Raw genomic sequence first — 16,888 nt, 5'->3', positions numbered from 1 at the left:
GGAATCCTGATGACTAGAAGCCTCTTAGCACCCAACCATCTATAGGGTGTCTAAAAAAAAAAAGAAAGAAGACGATCTGTGTCCTCTTCTCGCTTCCAGTGTGACCATACAGTGTCCAATCTATTCGAGACAGCAGTCGGTCGTCGTGAGTTCCGTAACCTGATGCTATTTTCGTTTTCGCGTAGAAACGAAAAGAAAGAAACGATCATTCGGCCCGCAAGTTCCGTAGTTCGCTGACAGGCGGTGTTGAGATTCGGTATTTTCTCATTGGAGGTTATGTAACCTTGTTCGGCCCCGCGAGAGAAAGGGAGAGAAAGATAGTGAGAACGTGAATGAGAGAGAGACAGAGAGAATGTGAGCGAGTAAGAGATGAAGGTTCTTGTTGTTAATCGCGAGACACGGAGGGAGCCGTTTTAATTTATTGGAAGCTGTAGAAAACGTGAAAACCGAACGGAGAGGAAGCTTATGAGCTGAAGATTATTATAAATAAAGTTAAATGATTATACTTTGTTATGGTAGTTCATATGTTATTTTTCTGGGTTTACTCGCGTCACGGAAACACTCTGTCCGCGAATTTTCTCTCTCGTCAAGGATTGTACTTGTACATACTGTGTTTGTAAACGAGAAGAAAGAAATGTAAGGAGCCCTGAGAATTTTAATCGTACCGGTTAATGTGTTCTTGCACCCTGTCCGGATACATTGAGAACAGTGTCGCGAAGAATTTCGAAAAACAGCAAGAAACATACTTTTTTTTTTATAATAATTTGAATGTATAATATCGAAGTGTAAACAATTTTGAAGTTCTTTGCGAGATTGGCTCTTTGTTTACCATATCCTGACTAACAAAGTTCAAATTCGATATTGCTCTCGGTTGTAACCTGATACCCAGGGAATTTCGAGAAAGATCCCTAGAATTTTTAAATCACTGGAATTTCGAAAGAATCTGAGCAAATATATCTACACGGTCCTCTTACGGTCGCTACAATTTTTTTCAACAAGATCAGGTAAATTTTCATTAAACAATTACTAATATAAACTAACAAAAAAGAAATTTTCGGGGCTGCCAGTACTAACACCAAAAGTACACCAAACCTTTTTTTTTTTTGTTCTTGAATCTGATTCCAATTGTACGAACACCGTTTAATCGAAAATTAATGTCGCTGTTAGGCATACGAATGTCGGAGTGGCGAAAACGGGAGAGGGGAGAAAGAAAAGTGACGAAGCCTGACGCCCAACAGATCGCTATAGTAGCCCCGCCCCGTCGTGTATAGTGGGCTTAGAAAAAATTGTGTCCCCATTGGATGTACCCTACCGGCCAATAGGGAGCCTCCTCGTTGCTTGTCACTTTAAGACCTGCCCTCGTCGGATGTGCACCCGGTCGACTTACTACTACTACTACTACTTACTATCGCTAACTATTATTACTATTACCGCTGCTGTTACTGCTGCTATTACTACTACTACTACTAATAACTTAACACTCACGTTTGTACTTGCAACTCACACGGAACTAACGCAGAGAGAGAGACACACGAAGAAAAAAAGGCAAAAAAAAAATACATGGACGACACACACTACATTTTCGCGATCGTTCGAGGAGGAGGAGTATAGTTGCTGTATCACGGTGATTAGTTGACTATATATATCTCAGGTTTAATCTTGATTAAAATAGAGAGCAATAGTTGGTCACGAAAAACGATAGTAATAATTGGTGGAAATTCATTACTTTTGCAACGGTAGACTCGAGAACTCTGTTTTAGGTATAGTTGACGACTATATTACACTCAATTGATTAATAGTGTGTCCATTCTTGCATTGTCGAATGATTTGTAACTGATCGAATACGAAGATTACCAGTTAAGAAACAAACATCTGGAACTTGGCAACTATACCAAGTATAGTATACAACTATACAGACAATACTCGTTCGATCACGACACCAAAATACACAGCGTGCGCTTAGCTCTCGAAAAACACGAAAAACAAAAAGAAAAAAATTGAAAATGCATCTTGTATCTTCTCCTAGAACCTACTACGTACATACTACTATTTATTAATTGTAAAATATTCGAAATTATGGTTAACAAAAAAAAAAAAAACGAGAATTCGGTGTGAAAATTGGAGACGAGAATAATATTTGGAGACATGAAGGGAAAAAAATGGCCACAGGCCAACTTATATCGGGAATGAAAGGAACTATTTAACGAATTGGTGCTTTCGGAATGTATTAGACTGAATTTATTGTTGTACGTTTTAGGCGAAAACGAAAAAGAAAAAAAAAGAGAATTGAAAATCAAATGAACCCGAGGAGATGGGATCGAGGGGAAAAAATGCGAAGTTTGTCAGGAGTTTTTGCTCCGGTAATTCGATTAAACAATTGGTGAACATTCTATTTGGAGCGTTTTATATATATACAATATATATTATATATATTCGCTAGGTTGCACACGTACACTCACACGTATACACGTACATGGTGTTTCTTTCGTGCAGTGATGGGAATCAAGAATCGCCGTCGCGGTTGTTTCGAGTGTTTTTTTTATCGAAATTTGGTGCCCCGTAGCGCGAGCAACTTTAATTTCCCGCTCAAGGTTGCTCCCCCCCTCCCCCCTCCACTCCGTATTCAGTGACGCTAGTGACATCTAGTGACGCTTCTCTGTTGAACACAGTGATGTTCATATTATGCTGTGGAGGTTAGACTCGTTTCCCCACCCTTTCCAAGTACTCACGGTGTAAGCTGTGTGACGTCACGCGACGTCTGACCAATACGAATGTCCCTTTCGTTCGTATGGCACCTCGTGGAGGGGGAACAGGGCCACGTGAGGAGCCTCACAGTGGTGTTGACACATTGACCTCTACACGCAAGTGTGACGTATCACATGGTTACAAAATTAATTTTTAAAGAAAAATATATAGGATGTCTCATTTAAGATACACTGAATATCTTATTTAATTGTGAAAAAGCAAATATATTTTACACGTAATTTGATATGACTTTGGAAACATATGTAGTTTTTGAAAAGAAAGCCGATGACCTTGAAGTCTTCTGTAGAAAAAAGAGCACCTGCAGAATACTGATCGCATAATACCATTCAAATTATGAATAAAATATTTTGAGTTTTCACAATTAAAAAAGATATTCGGTGAGTTACGCTTAATTGAGACACTCTGTACATGACGTTTCTTTTTTAAATTCTTTTAGAAAATGAGTATATCTTAGGAAACGTTTTGAATAAATTTTCGAGTACCTATAGTTTTGTGATGGAAATTAGACTGACCAGAAAACCATTAAATCTATCGAGAACCAAGTCGGAAGAATTTAATAAAAAAAAATTAATATTAAAATTTGTAAATAAATGTTTTGACAATTGTTTGCTCAAGTAGATTATATTTTACTGTAGCAAAAGATTGTGATGTCTTGATGGAAATTTTATAGATTTAGCGTGTGATGATGGTCAATGTGTGAGACGAGAAATGGAGGGGAGCATTGAGCAGCGAATTAAATCTGCTCCAGGACTGTAACGGAGGCACAGGGACGGACGAAATATATCGGGGACTCCTCCGATTTTTACTTTCTTCTGTCCCCCGCGACAAAAGGTGGCCCGATCGTTAAAATCAATAAACTAAATTTAAAAAAAAAAATTCGAATTCGCAGGGATGCTGCGTTTACGCTTGTGATTCTTAGTAGAATAGGTTCGTTAAATTCTGGATTATATTAAAATTCGACAATTCGTTGAATCGTCAATTTCCATATACCCACGGCGTGTTGCATCCCTGTTTTGGTGCTCGAGACGTTTCTCCAAAAATATTTTGGATAGTGGTTAGGTTCGAAATCGTCGGATTGCGTTTCGAATTGTTTATTTGTAAGTTTTTACTAGGCGAAAAATTTTCTATGGCAAATTTAGTCGAATTTTTCCATTCTGACGCGAATTTCGATTATATTCTCGTTCGTTCATTGTTGGTGAGAAATTTGTGGGGGTAGTGAATAGGAAGGAGGGGTCACGTTGAGATTCCCAGCACTAAATCTAAATCACGTGTGTATATAACACAACGCCCAGACGCGTGCGCTAGCGCGCGAATTTCAAAAAAATGGCAACAGATACTTTGTATGTACAAACAAAATTTTCGTAGTTGCGTTCGAACGAAAACTATGTGTGGGAGAAGAGTGTTTTGTGTGTGTGTGTGTGTGTGTATGTGTATTTGTGGTTGAGAAAGAGAGAGAGAGGAAGACTCGGCGTGCACTCGGCCCAGAATGCGAGAGAAAAAGAAAACGAGAAGACACTAGATCGCACAGGTGCAGGGAATTTTTTTTTTAACGGTTGGCATTGCGGCGGTGCGACTCGTCTTTAATTCGCCTGTTGTGCGTTAAAAATAGAAGTTACATCACGTAGATATCCATTAGGCACGCGCGAATAGGTGTCCCAGTTCGATAGAAATGTCGAGACGACGATAATCGGCGAGTCGAGAAATGTTTTGTAAAATCGTAAATCGAATTATCGGTAAAACTAGAATACAGGTGGCAGCACGTGAAATTACAGAATCGAGTGAGTCGAGTTTTTTAAGCTTCGCGAAAATTCTAAATTTTGTTAAAAATCTCAGTTAACAGAATCTCGACCGAGCAATCGAGTCTGCAATCACTCTAGCTTTAAAATTAGTAATTTTAAGTGATCTAGTCACGCCTCGTTCTGTAATTCCACCATGTTTGTATTCAAGCAAATCCCGAAATTGTTAAAACGAACCGAATCGGAGTGACTGGTAATTAATACGTACGTCGACTGTGGCGACAGGAAACCTCGTTGGACACCCGACCACAATGTACACTCTGTTTCGAAATTAAGGGTACGAAATTCTAGTGACAAAAGAACAAAATGTTTGAACAGCATACGTCTGCGGTTTAAAAAAGAAAATTCCAATGTCTCTAATTTGGAAGTAAAAGATTTGCAGGCCTATGTTCGTCGAGCACATTTTTATCTGGGGGAATATATTTCGGAAGTCGGTACCTTGTATTTTCGAAACACCCTGCATACTCGATACGTTTAAAAGTAACAAAGAGATTGAGTATGTTTTGTGAGAAAGCAATTTTTTTTTTTTCTTCGTTCGACTAAGAGATCTTTTGAAAGTCTCTAAGCCGTCTAGGGTTTTTCCAGTCACCCTATTGGCAACAACGTGGAGGGGGAGGGATTCCCGTGTATTCACGCGCGCGCCTAGTTACTCACGTGTTCTTCGCGTTCGGCATGCGAGGAGCCATATATACATCAACAATATTATATTCTAACGATTACTAATTAATATTGTACAATAATTTTAACGATTGCTGGACGACGAAGTCACTAGGCAAATGTAACACAGCGTTGTTGCACGATGGAAGATAAAATGGCAGACGGTGTGTGAGAGGAGCGTGAGTGAGAGAAAGTGGGGGAAAAAGGGACAAGAAGACGTGTCCTGAGTGTACAGTCGAGGCCAGAAGTTTAGCCGGACGAAAGCTACAAGATATGTATTTGTCTTTAAACGAACAAAAAAAATCAATGTGTATTTTTTGCGAGAGGAGACCAGGCGACAAATATATATTCGGGGGAAAGGACGAAGACCGTTTTCGCGAGTCGTGAATCGTCACATCTGTTTGTGCGTTCGCCAATTTGACGATTCGACGAGATTTTAATTTGAAAGGAGATTTTCAATTGTTTTTTCGTTCATATCGTTGGGGTATTTTGGAAAATTTCGGTGCAATTTTAATTTCCTTTTTTTTTACTTATTTTGTTGGTTTTTTATTTTTATTTTTGTTCGCGGAGAAACTTTCTGAAAAATTCGAAGGCTTATGTGAATCGAGAAATTCTATGGAAGAGGAAAAGATCGTTAAAGGTATTTATTTTCCTGAAAATCTAAGAGACATTCAAAGTTTATTTTGCTAACGACCGAACTGAGGAGAGAATTTATTTTTCTTACATGGTATTCCAAACCTTTTAATTAAGGAATGGAGGGTGGGGAGAGGGGAGTTATAAGTGGTAGCAGAGGCAGGTGACAAAAATTCAGTAATTAAATAATGTACCAGACATGTACGAAGGAATATATGATTCGAGATAACACAGAAATACATTATAAGAGGGATCGGATACGTTACTGGTTTCAAGGCCCACTAGCTCTCTCCGCCATCTTGGAGTCACCTTCTTTGAGACGCCATCTTGTTGACTTCTCATACACAAGATGTTGCAAAAATAGACCTGGTTATTGAACACAATTTCTTACAAAAGATTGGATTGGATAATCCTACAATGAATAAAAAAGTATTTTGACACTTATGTTTCTTATACTAAATATATTCAACGAAACAAATATAATAATAATTCACAACACGTTGTGACAGATTACTACAATTGGAAGTAAAGTGAAGAAATAGAAACTTTTTTGACACAATCTGAGGATCTATAAAATTATCTTCAAACTCTGAGTGAGTGTCATCAGTTTCAGCACTCTTTTTGTACATGGCTAATATTAAAATCCAAAAGTTCAAAGGAAATCGAAAGATACCAAGGAAAACTTAAAGAAGGATGAAAATCATTTTGAATAATTTTTATAAATTACCAGCATTTCTGGAAAAATATATTTCTTAAAATTTCAATGAAAAATGTACAGTTTTTCGGTAATAATTTTTTTATTTAAGTATTTAAGAACACACATTTATTGAATTTTTTAAATTATTGAGTTTTATTAAAATTTACAATTTATTATTATATATTATATACATTTTATAAGGTAGTGTTTATTTGTTGAAGTCACTCTATAAAAAAAGATGGCAAGTGACCTGACTTAAAAAAAAAAATGTCATTTGGCGACGTGGAGAGGGTGATGACCTTGAACGCGACAGATCTGTTCCCCGGGCACATTACGTAACGCGAGATGTAGAGAGAGAAAGAGAGAGAATGAAAGAGAGTAGAGTGCGTATGTGGTGCGCGCATGGGAGGGAGAGAAACGAAGCCGACACTGAAGCATAAAAAAGTTCAAAGAAGAGTATTTACATTTCTGTACATACTAAAAAACGCAGGGACGAGGAAACGAACCGTGGATTATACAGAGGGTAACCGAACGACACCTTTTGTAAATTAGCTTTGTACATTGTACCTCCCGTTCTGTTTTTGGTTCTCCATTATCATTGTTGCTGGATCGACCAGGGAGAAGCTTTGTGAACGTCGCAAATTATTTAAAACCTCGATAAAATTTTATCATTTGCATCACCATACTTTTTAACAAAAAAAAAAAAACAAAAATACAGCACGATTTTAATCAACCGTTCGACACTAAATAAAAAAGTCACTCGAAATCGATCGATGTTTCAACATTGCAAATTAGAATCGTAATTTTTTTTATAACAAATATTTACATGATCGTTTTTTTGGAAATTTATTTCGCCAAGTCGAGGATGTTTCTATCTTTGAGGCTCTGTTGTGTATATAAATAAAATATATACGTGTACGTATATACATACATACATACATATATAAACATATATATTTTTCTGGGATAAAAAAAATAAGAGAAGGTAACTTACAAAGACGTTATATCCGACCTCGTGGACGCAATAAATAAAAAAAAAAGAAATTCATATAATCGATTACGCAAAGGGCATCAGGGTGTAGTGTGTAATAGAGAGAGCGAGAGAGAGAGAGAGAGCGCGAGAGAGACATAAAGATATAAAAAGAGATGACTATTTTTTTTAAATACGTAACATGATGGTGGAGCAAGAAACAGAAGCTTCTTTCTTTCGGAACTTCCGATTAGAAACAAATCGATTTTATTAATCATATTTTTTCTTTCGTTATTCATTGATTCGGTTACTCTGCATGCGTGTTAAACCATCAGAGCCGATAACTGGGTCACGAGTGACCCGTAACTAAATTTCAGCTGACTTTCCGTTCACAGCTGTTTGCGTTGCTTGATATTTGTATTACGAACGACGGTCACAGGTGACCGGCGTGGCGTGAATGGAAAATTATGCGCCGGTCACCGGTGACCGACACGGAATTAATGGAAAGTTCGATGTCAGTGACTGTGGTAGTGTGAACGGAAAATTAGTTGCCGGACACCGGTGACCGACACGAACGGGATGTCCTGCGTCGGTCACCGATAACCGGCGCGGAAATAGAGGTATAGTTTGGTGTCGGTTAACGATGATAACGGAAAATTAAGTGCCGGTCACCGTGTTCATCGACGGGTCCCCGTTGATCCAACCATCGGCAGTCGATGGTTAATAATAAAACGGAAACGAAATTTTCATGAATTGTATACGTGACGCATAATTATTTATATTAACGACACATTCACAATCACGACGATGTACAGTATACTGTAACGTATAGAATTCACGAAAATATTATTGTGGTGGTGCAATAAAGAATTTTTGGTTAATTCCGTGAACGTAACACAGGTGAACCAAAAGAGGTTACGATGACACTGTATAAGTGGTTGAATATTATTTCGAAAAAGGTTGAAAGTCTTTAGTAAAGGGGTCGTTCTCAACCCTTTTCCCTGGTCCCCGTGGTTTCATTGAAAAAAATATTGAGGATAATCACTCGCTGCATGTACATAGACCGGAAAACCGCTGGTAGCCATATTGTTATTCACGATTAATAGGGAAAAGAAGAAGGAAAGAAAAGAAAAAAAAACTTTCTCCGAGATCGACTGACGATGTCCTTTCTCTTCTTTCCTTTCTCTCGCTGGAACAGAGAAAGCATCTCACGCTGGGAGTAATAATACATACGTGCATATATTTTCTGAAATGATTCCCTCGTGAATCGTGAATTTACGTCTCCTGGGAATCGCTTTGAATCCCCCGTTCTGTTTTATATCGGGTGGGTAGTCGACGCATTTGTTTCTTTCCTCTGAACGCGAACAAGTCAAGATTTAACCCTGTAATTGTCACCTGAATATCACGATTTCATTAATTTATCAGAGACGATAACAATTATTAATTATTAACTTAAGTAAGCGCGTTCCTTTTATGTTTAGAGCACGGAATAGTGTCGTTATTATCGATGTTACTGTAGGACCGATATTTTTAACATGTTGTGCAGTATGTACAGATATTTCTTCGTTAATTTATCCGTTTTCATTTTCTTTTTTTGTTTGGAGATGAAAGAGGTGTGATGATCGATGCGAGAAAAAAAAAAGAATGAAATAAATTGGAATGATATTTTGCGACGCAAAGTTGTGTGGAGAGGTGAAAGAAAGGAAGAAAGTAGGAGCCCTCTGTCTGTTGTATATTACTTTTATTTCTACCTTTTTTACAAGTGAAACAAAAAGCGAGATCGGTATTGACCGTGCTATGTATGGATGATACGTTCCAATACTAGAAATAAATCTTTCAACAAATACACGAACGATGGTACATTGGTTTCACTTTGAACCCTCCTCTTCTCTGCATACAACATAATCCTACGGATATTTTCTCATAAAAGAGTCTTAAAAATGAACAAAGATAAGTAAACGTAGCCTATATTGAAACAGTCGAGGTTTGATTTACTTTCGTTGAATTTCTTATACTAAATGCAGTGTTAAAATCGGATAGAATATATTTCTAAAATATTCAAAAGCCCAAAAAATTCCGGTAATCAGTAATCCAAAATATAATAATAAGTATCTTATTGAACTTTTTTTGCAACGTTTACACGTTAACACAAAATTAAACAATCTGCTTAAACTTATGTCATAGCTCGATTGTGATATATCCATATAAACAATAAAATACATGTCGAGTTGCTTAAAATGTAACGTTGGAAAATTCCTGCGTTTTCCACTTCCAGTTTATTGACTTGGGTCCTGTACTATGGGTCTTCCCAGGTATTTGGACACTTCAGGAAAGGTTTACCTGGCAAAAACAATTCAACTGGACGAAGATACAATAGGGCTGGAATGGAGCTACCCTCGCCCACCAATCCACCAATCACGATCCAGCTGAGATAGGAGAATCAACCGATTGTATCCAGTTACAGACGGCCTAAGAGTCATTCGCCTCAAGGAAGTTGGAATGATAAGACGTGAAGTGAATTGACTCCTGTCGAAGTTTACGCGATCTTTATTTTTCACATGTAATCATTTATATTTATACCAATTACTAGTGCCTTCGTTAGCTCTCTATAGTTACTTTCGTTTATTATTTATTCATTTTAGAGTAAATTATTGTAAATTAATTCCATATTGCGGGATAAGTAGCATCACTAGTTGTTACTTTATTATTACTAGTTGTCACTTCAGTATCACTAGTTACTTCGTTATCACCTCAGAATTTATGCACGTATTGTTATAAATATATTGTAAAATCGTACATACAAGTAGTATTTAAGGCAATTGTCTTGAAATTTCTTCAATTACTATTGTAAATTCTGTATTTTCTAAAGATTTTTTCAATAAACAACAGTTAAGTGATACATATGCGTTGTTTATTAAGCCAATCACTACGACTATCCCATATTTTTTATAAATAAATAAATAGTAACCTGTAAACTTTTTAAAATTATGGTAGCCCTCTGGTGGCGAAAATTAGAACTAAATCCAGGACTTATTCGATAGTTCGCACAGTCGCCACCAGATGGCGCTGCTTACAAAGTTTTAGAATTAGTTCTAACTTTCGCCACCCACTTTTTGGGGGGCGCCACTAGTATGTCCCATAAATTCCAATTTTTCCCGCGCAAAATTACATGTGGATTACAGGACAATGAACGGTACTAAAATGGCTTGCGTCAGTAACCATTTGAAACGTGATCCTTTATCGCTGCTGCTCGTACAACTCGCGAGCTCGGTCGAATGTTGCTCGTGCAACTGTCGAATTGGGACTGACGCTTGTGCGTGTTCCCGTGAAGAAATTAGATAATAACCCCAGCACCCATGACAGTTTCTGCAAATACTACTACAGCCCAAGTTTAAAAGACGTAGGCAGCAGTTAGTTTCTGTAGAAACCTGTTGAACCAGACAACTATAATTAGTATAGGATTGTACAATATTTATGCAGCTATATTTAAGACAATTCCATCAAACGAAACTTAAGTATGTTAATACTGACTTATCGCACCTCTGCAAGAAAACTGTCGCAAGTCAAAGGCGTAGTGGTAGACGCTTTATGGCTTTAAATGTTGATCAGTGTCTTCCTTCAATGAAATAAATGGTTGGAAAATATTTTTAATTATACATTACACTTCAACTTGTTCGAGACGACTGACCCTTAGACCCTCTTTGACTAGTTAACTGGTAAAATTATTTATACCTGTATTAACGCTGACCCTTATGAATCAAGTAATTAATTCGAAAATCAGATAACCAATGAAAAATCGAACGGTGGCGCCATCTGCGGAGAAATGCCCAAGCTTGTAGCCACTTATGTATTACGGTGATGCCGTGAGATATCGTTAGTAGATCATTGTTCGCGTAGCGAAGAGTTTGTAGCGCCATCCACGGAGAAACGTTTAAGCCACGAGCCAAATAGTGTCCTCTATTCGCTTCCAGGTGGAAGAACCGTACCATTTCATTCCTAATAAAACAAATAGCGGTAAATTCAATGTAACAATAGGTAAGACACAATACTGTTCGTACTTGCAGAATCAATGTTCTTTATTTTACGAGAAATATATTTAACTTGTATAAACGGCCGTTTATTTTAGTTAGTTACATTCTGATTATCTTGGCTGGTGTCCGCCTGTCCATGTGCTTTCTTTATAGACACTTCCATTTCCTGTGTCTCTTTCTTTAGCTTTAAGCAAAATAAGACTGCATGTTCTACATTGTGCTTCTGCAATGACTCGTGCTTCGTGTAATACTCTATCAATTCTAAGCTATCTTTATCCTGTGCCTCTGTAGCGGACGCAACATCAGGATGAAGTATATAGTAAAGCCTTACGAGGGACACTGCTTCATCTATTGCTGGGCTTTGGAGTAACTCTACGAGTAAATTGTCAATCTTCTTCTCCGAGACTAAATAGAACACCATTGGACCAAAGTGTCTTGTAGATCTCAAAATATCGTAGCTATTCCATGCGTTTATGTGTCTATAAACTTCCTTTGTGATTCTATGATACTCTGGATCATCTGGATCAAACTGTAAGCACGCACGGTCCAAAATGAACACATACTCTTTTCGCTTTAGCAAGTCCTGTAACAACAGCAATCATTTCATTATAACATTCTCCCTGTACCTTGCGCATTGCACAATTGCTCAAGTTCTTACCTCTAAATATGGTTCATAAAACATCTGTGGTACAGTTAATTGCTTGCCGTTTACTGGAAAATACACCTGTGTTATTCTGTTCCTCTCAGCCATACGCGCGTGCCTTAATGTGCCAGTGGGCTCTCGAACAACTATTTTCCTGTCTCTGGTATTAATTCCATAACTTATATCCGTGAACACAAACTTCGCTGTATCGTAATCTTTTAAGCCAGGATCATCTACCAACACTCTGATTGTGTCCTTTGACTCTTTTACAACCGGAGGCATTTGCAAGCGTATATCTTCTAGCTTTTGAATTGCCTGAAGCCTCGACTGTTCGAGTTCTTCGTCAGTCATAAACTTGTACTCTCCAACGTTTAAACGTTGCCCAGTTTTGTGCACCCTACTGACTTTCGTGTAATCGATGCGAGTCAGTTTTTTCAATAGCTGCTGAACATTTTCGTTGAAAAAAAAGGGTGCCGGGTCATCCAATACTGTACAAAAAAATAGAGTGCTGGCATGAGGAAGTTTGCATTCAAACAAGTTAATATGTCACAAAACTGAAACGTCTCGTGACCATGTAAATACAATCTCTAACCTCGTCAGACACAGAAAAAGACTTCATTGCATTTACCTGATGCTTTAGACTGAGATGAACAAGAACGACAATTCCAAGCCGACTGTTTATAAAATCGTCTTAAAATCATACCCTTTCGACTGGACATCATCATCAAAGTTTACAATAACTTAACCTCAACCGCAGAAGAGACACGACGAAGCTTAACAGAGTGATAGAAATAAAATAGATTTGAAACGGAAAGCGGCTTAATTAAATTCTTCAAATGGCAGACTTAGAGCTGTAATTTAATCACATTTCTTTGGAATTGTTTAGCAGTAAATCCTGCTTCATAAATGCGGAAAAAGGTACTCCTGGGTACTCCGATAAGGATAGCAGCGAACAGAAAGGTTAGAAATGTATGTATGTACGAGACCAACTCCGGGTAGGGTTGAATTGATACCACCAAGGTATCGATACTTTTACTCATAACTACTTTGTATGAAGATATCGATACATACTCGGTATCGAAACAAAAGTATCGATACCTACTTGTATTGAATTATATTTTCTTAATCTTGATACCCAACACAAAAGTAGTTTCTGCGTTGAGAGAGAATAAAATACAATACTATACTTTATATATTTATTTAAATATTTAATATAAAACATATTAACATAAACGTATGTATAAACTATATACGATATACGTAATATAAGTATGAATGATGAATAAATATGTACATACATACATCTCACACACACGGGGTCTCTTACGCCTGCTCCGGGGGTTCTATGACCCCTCTTACCAAGCTACTACACAGGTCGATACTCACCATTCGATACGAGTACTTTTGCTCGATCCTACTTGGCATCGCAACTGTAGGTATCGATACCAAAAGTACTCGGTATCGAAACAAAAGTATCGAGTAATGTACTCGTATTTACTTGTATCGATTCATCCCTAACTCCGGGTTACGAAATTTCGAGAGAAAACGCCTCCTGTTAATGGGATCACAGAATACCGATGGAGGTCGTGAACAATTCATGTGAATAGTTGGAAAGAGAAAGACTACTTTCTCGCCATTTTCTAATAGACGCAATAATCATATGAAACTTAATTACGGATTATTCAGGAAGAATTTGTAAACGTTTACAATCTAGAAAATTCATTAAGACTCTTAGCCGTTTTCTATATAGATATTTACGTGCATAGTTGGCTGTAGTTACTTAGTACTTTCTCGGGAAAGTATTTGTAGGTTACGATTGCGTGATGAGTACGACAAAGAGAGTACTATAGTCAAAAGGACAAGAGAAATTATGCCACTAACTTTGCTTTTTTGCTTATGAAACCTTGGGAAATAAAGCAACTTCTTATTAGGAATATAGAATAGTGAAGGAGGTTGTAGATAAGTAATAAACAGTTTGCGCGGGAAAGAGCATTCTTTTCTCGTCTTTTGCGAATAGAAGCATACCATCTTATGCAAATAAATTAATTATGCATTAACTAGAGACTATATACAAAGGGGATTGATTTAGATGTATTACTAGGAATTTGTTGGTTTATTTTTGTAATTTACATGGGAGGTGCGCAGTGCACGCTTTTCATAGAAAATTCATTTTTCCGAGCAAAAACCGCGAGTCACAATTACTAAACCGCAAGGCAATGAGCAAGGCTGTTTAGTGATTCAAGTTCCAGGCTAGTAATTGACGTTTAATTCATTGGTATTATGATTCTCTTATAATACTAGTTCTTGTAGCAACACAATTCATTAAAAAATACTGTACTATTGTGCAAATAAAACAAAAATATTAAATTGTTTTAAGACAATACTTCTTAACATATACGCTATATGTTAAAATAGTTTATAAGAGCGTGTATAAAAAAAAAATAAATATAATACTGTATCAAATATTAAATAAAATCTATCTAATAAACAAAGACATTATACAATAACTAATCTTACGTTATTCTGTCTCTAGCTCCAATTTGTACTCTAAATTTCGCGACACCTGCAGGACATCTTCAGTCTCCTCTTCTTTCTGCCTTTTAACGGCTAGGTGCATGGCTCGTAAGAATCTAGTCAAAGTACACCGTTTTGTTCGTAGATAGAATGCGTGAGCTAAAAATGGAATTTTCCTTAAAACTCGTCCGCTCAAACCATGACTTTCCTGACTGAGATCCAACAACTTAAGGCTGTTCTTTGTGTTCGTGTTTTCCTCGTAGCCCAAATTTTTTAAATAAGGTAAATCGCAAATTTCCTCTGGTTCCATGAGGCCCGCCTAAATATATATATATATGTATGTATGTATGTATATTGCTACCACATACCTATATTATATGTTTAATGTATACAGGTAAAAACACAGACTGAAGATAAAGAAAACGATAGAAAAAAGGAAAATACCCTTATTAATTCTTTGAGGCATGATGCATAAATTTTATATATGGCTTGAATAGTAGGCTCTCCAATATACTGTTTTATATCAGCTCTATCGATGAACGCCAAATCGATAGCTTCGGACAGATTGCTGGTCGTCAAAATTAAAACGTTCGGATATTTTTTTATTTGATCCAATTGCGTTAGCAATGCGTTCACCACTCTTATGGAATCAGTCGGTTCTACCCCGTTACTGCACGATTTACGAGCATGTGCCAGAGATTCTATTTCATCGATCAGAATGCAGACTAATGCTTGTGAAGATTCAAGAAGGCTCCGTATCTCGTTAAATAGTTTCATGACTAGTTTCCCACTCTGAAAACAATCGGAAGTTAATCGTCGATTCTTTAGACTAATGTACATAGTAAACAGTTGTGATACAACCTCTGAAAACCACTTTGAGAATAGACTATGACTATTTATTTCAACAAATTCACTGTGAGTGAATCGATCTGCTAAACGAATAGCAACTTTTTGGGCAAGTGCTTTACACAGGCTGGTTTTACCAGTACCAGGAGGCCCATGCAGTAACACCACTTTGTTCCAATTTATAATGTTAGAATTCACACTGTGGTCCGAAAATATCATCGTAGTTTCTACAAAATGTAACAACTGAAAGGAAAAAGACAATGGGCATTGTAAAAATTAAAATGTCTGCAAAAAGTACAATTAGCTACAACTAACATCTTCCTTTATGTTTGAGTCAAAATAAAGATTCTCCCATAAAGAATGGAATTCTTTGGAAGGTAAGATCCAGTGAGAAGATGCTGGTAAATCTTCACTATTGTTTTGTATTGTTTCCGTTGCAGCATCCTCTTCAGTCAATCTGTATACGTGATACAATAAAGTAGAACCTTGTACTTTCACATGACTCCGCTGTAACAATTGAGTTTGTGTCATTGAAATCTCTCGAAGAAAGCCCATTTATTTAAGAAATTACCTCTCCATGACTTATAGAGCATATTATAGAATCCACATGAAGTCTCAAGGTTGGGTTCAAAAGATTATCCCCATAAATGGGAGTCTCCAGTGTGATATCCTTCCACTCACCTGTTTCCGCATAAACTAATTTTTGTATCTCCTTTTTTGACAACAGGCTGAAAATCAAACATTCTGGTAGAAAATGATCAGAAATTATCAAAAACGTTCTAAACGGTTTCGATCCACTGTATATAGATCGAAGTATGCACGTCGATAAAGAGCCGGTAATACCTATTGCTCTTTTGACAGATTTCCACGTGTATCACGTCTGGCCCTTCCATCTTATCTTTCTTCGGGAAACTTTAACGAGAACTTGAATCCTTAGGATGACGTTCAAGTACGACTCTTTTTTGGACTTCTGAATAAAATTCACTTCAAATGATACAAGTAGTGTTTGAAATTCAAACAGAGCAGGTGCTTCGAAAGTATCTAAAGAGTGAAAGAGAGAAGGTAGTACAAGAAAGACAAGAGACACCAACTAATAACACGGATGGGATATAAAGTAGACGTAACATCCAATGTAATTTTCTGTCACATGCCTCAGGGGCTCTGGAGCCCCGTTACCGTATATTAGCATCCGTGAAAATTTCAACGACAAACTTATGAAACCTTTATGAAGCTTTGATGACGGTACTGAAGATTTGCAAGTTATAGAAGAGCGAATTATTTGTGGCATATAAGTTACAATATGTTATAAGCCTGAATAATATCTAAGCATACTTT

The 16,888-nt window shown here is 37.1% G+C and overlaps 2 protein-coding genes across 4 annotated transcripts; both read right to left on the bottom strand.

The window, feature by feature from the left end:
• Positions 1 to 11,637: 11,637 nt before the first annotated feature.
• On the bottom strand, positions 11,638 to 13,527 carry LOC107185701 (28S ribosomal protein S22, mitochondrial). Of its 3 annotated transcripts, none has more exons than XM_015573469.1 (4): positions 13,496 to 13,527; positions 12,822 to 12,966; positions 12,209 to 12,681; positions 11,638 to 12,133 (listed from the first exon to the last, which is right to left on the bottom strand). In XM_015573469.1, the coding sequence occupies exons 2-4, from the start codon at positions 12,916 to 12,918 to the stop codon at positions 11,642 to 11,644; spliced, it is 1,062 nt and encodes a 353-aa protein (XP_015428955.1). In that variant the 5' UTR covers positions 12,919 to 12,966; positions 13,496 to 13,527; the 3' UTR covers positions 11,638 to 11,641. The 3 variants fall into 3 exon arrangements, with proteins under 3 accessions (XP_015428955.1, XP_015428947.1, XP_015428939.1); XM_015573461.1 differs by having other exon boundaries at positions 13,492 to 13,523; XM_015573453.1 differs by lacking the exon at positions 13,496 to 13,527 and having other exon boundaries at positions 12,822 to 13,178.
• Positions 13,528 to 14,711: 1,184 nt separating this feature from the next.
• LOC107185638 (pachytene checkpoint protein 2 homolog) lies at positions 14,712 to 16,626 on the bottom strand. Its single transcript, XM_015573375.1, has 6 exons — positions 16,397 to 16,626; positions 16,125 to 16,281; positions 15,869 to 16,060; positions 15,569 to 15,796; positions 15,152 to 15,499; positions 14,712 to 15,026 (listed from the first exon to the last, which is right to left on the bottom strand). Exons 1-6 carry the CDS (start codon positions 16,444 to 16,446, stop codon positions 14,712 to 14,714), a joined length of 1,290 nt encoding a protein of 429 aa, XP_015428861.1. The 5' UTR covers positions 16,447 to 16,626.
• Positions 16,627 to 16,888: the final 262 nt, after the last annotated feature.

The sequence above is a fragment of the Dufourea novaeangliae genome, unplaced genomic scaffold, assembly GCF_001272555.1.
Source record: "Dufourea novaeangliae isolate 0120121106 unplaced genomic scaffold, ASM127255v1 scaffold19, whole genome shotgun sequence".
NCBI lineage: Eukaryota > Metazoa > Arthropoda > Insecta > Hymenoptera > Halictidae > Dufourea > Dufourea novaeangliae.
The sequence above is the reverse complement of the archived record's forward strand: the minus strand, read 5'-3'. Positions and strand labels throughout refer to the sequence as shown.

Excerpts from the sequence above, each read along its gene's own strand:
- LOC107185638 (XM_015573375.1), bottom strand. The coding sequence starts at position 16,446 with ATGGAAGGGCCAGACGTGATACACGTGGAAATCTGTCAAAAGAGCAAT. Across the intron at positions 15,797-15,868 it reads ACTCAAACATAAAGGAAGAT|TTGTTACATTTTGTAGAAAC; the intron begins GTTAGTTGTAGC and ends TTTTCCTTTCAG. Across the intron at positions 15,027-15,151 it reads GCCTCAAAGAATTAATAAGG|GCGGGCCTCATGGAACCAGA; the intron begins GTATTTTCCTTT and ends ATATATATTTAG.
- LOC107185701 (XM_015573469.1), bottom strand. The coding sequence starts at position 12,918 with ATGATGATGTCCAGTCGAAAGGGTATGATTTTAAGACGATTTTATAAA. Across the intron at positions 12,682-12,821 it reads ATCTCAGTCTAAAGCATCAG|TATTGGATGACCCGGCACCC; the intron begins GTAAATGCAATG and ends TTTTTTGTACAG. Across the intron at positions 12,134-12,208 it reads TTTATGAACCATATTTAGAG|GACTTGCTAAAGCGAAAAGA; the intron begins GTAAGAACTTGA and ends CTGTTGTTACAG.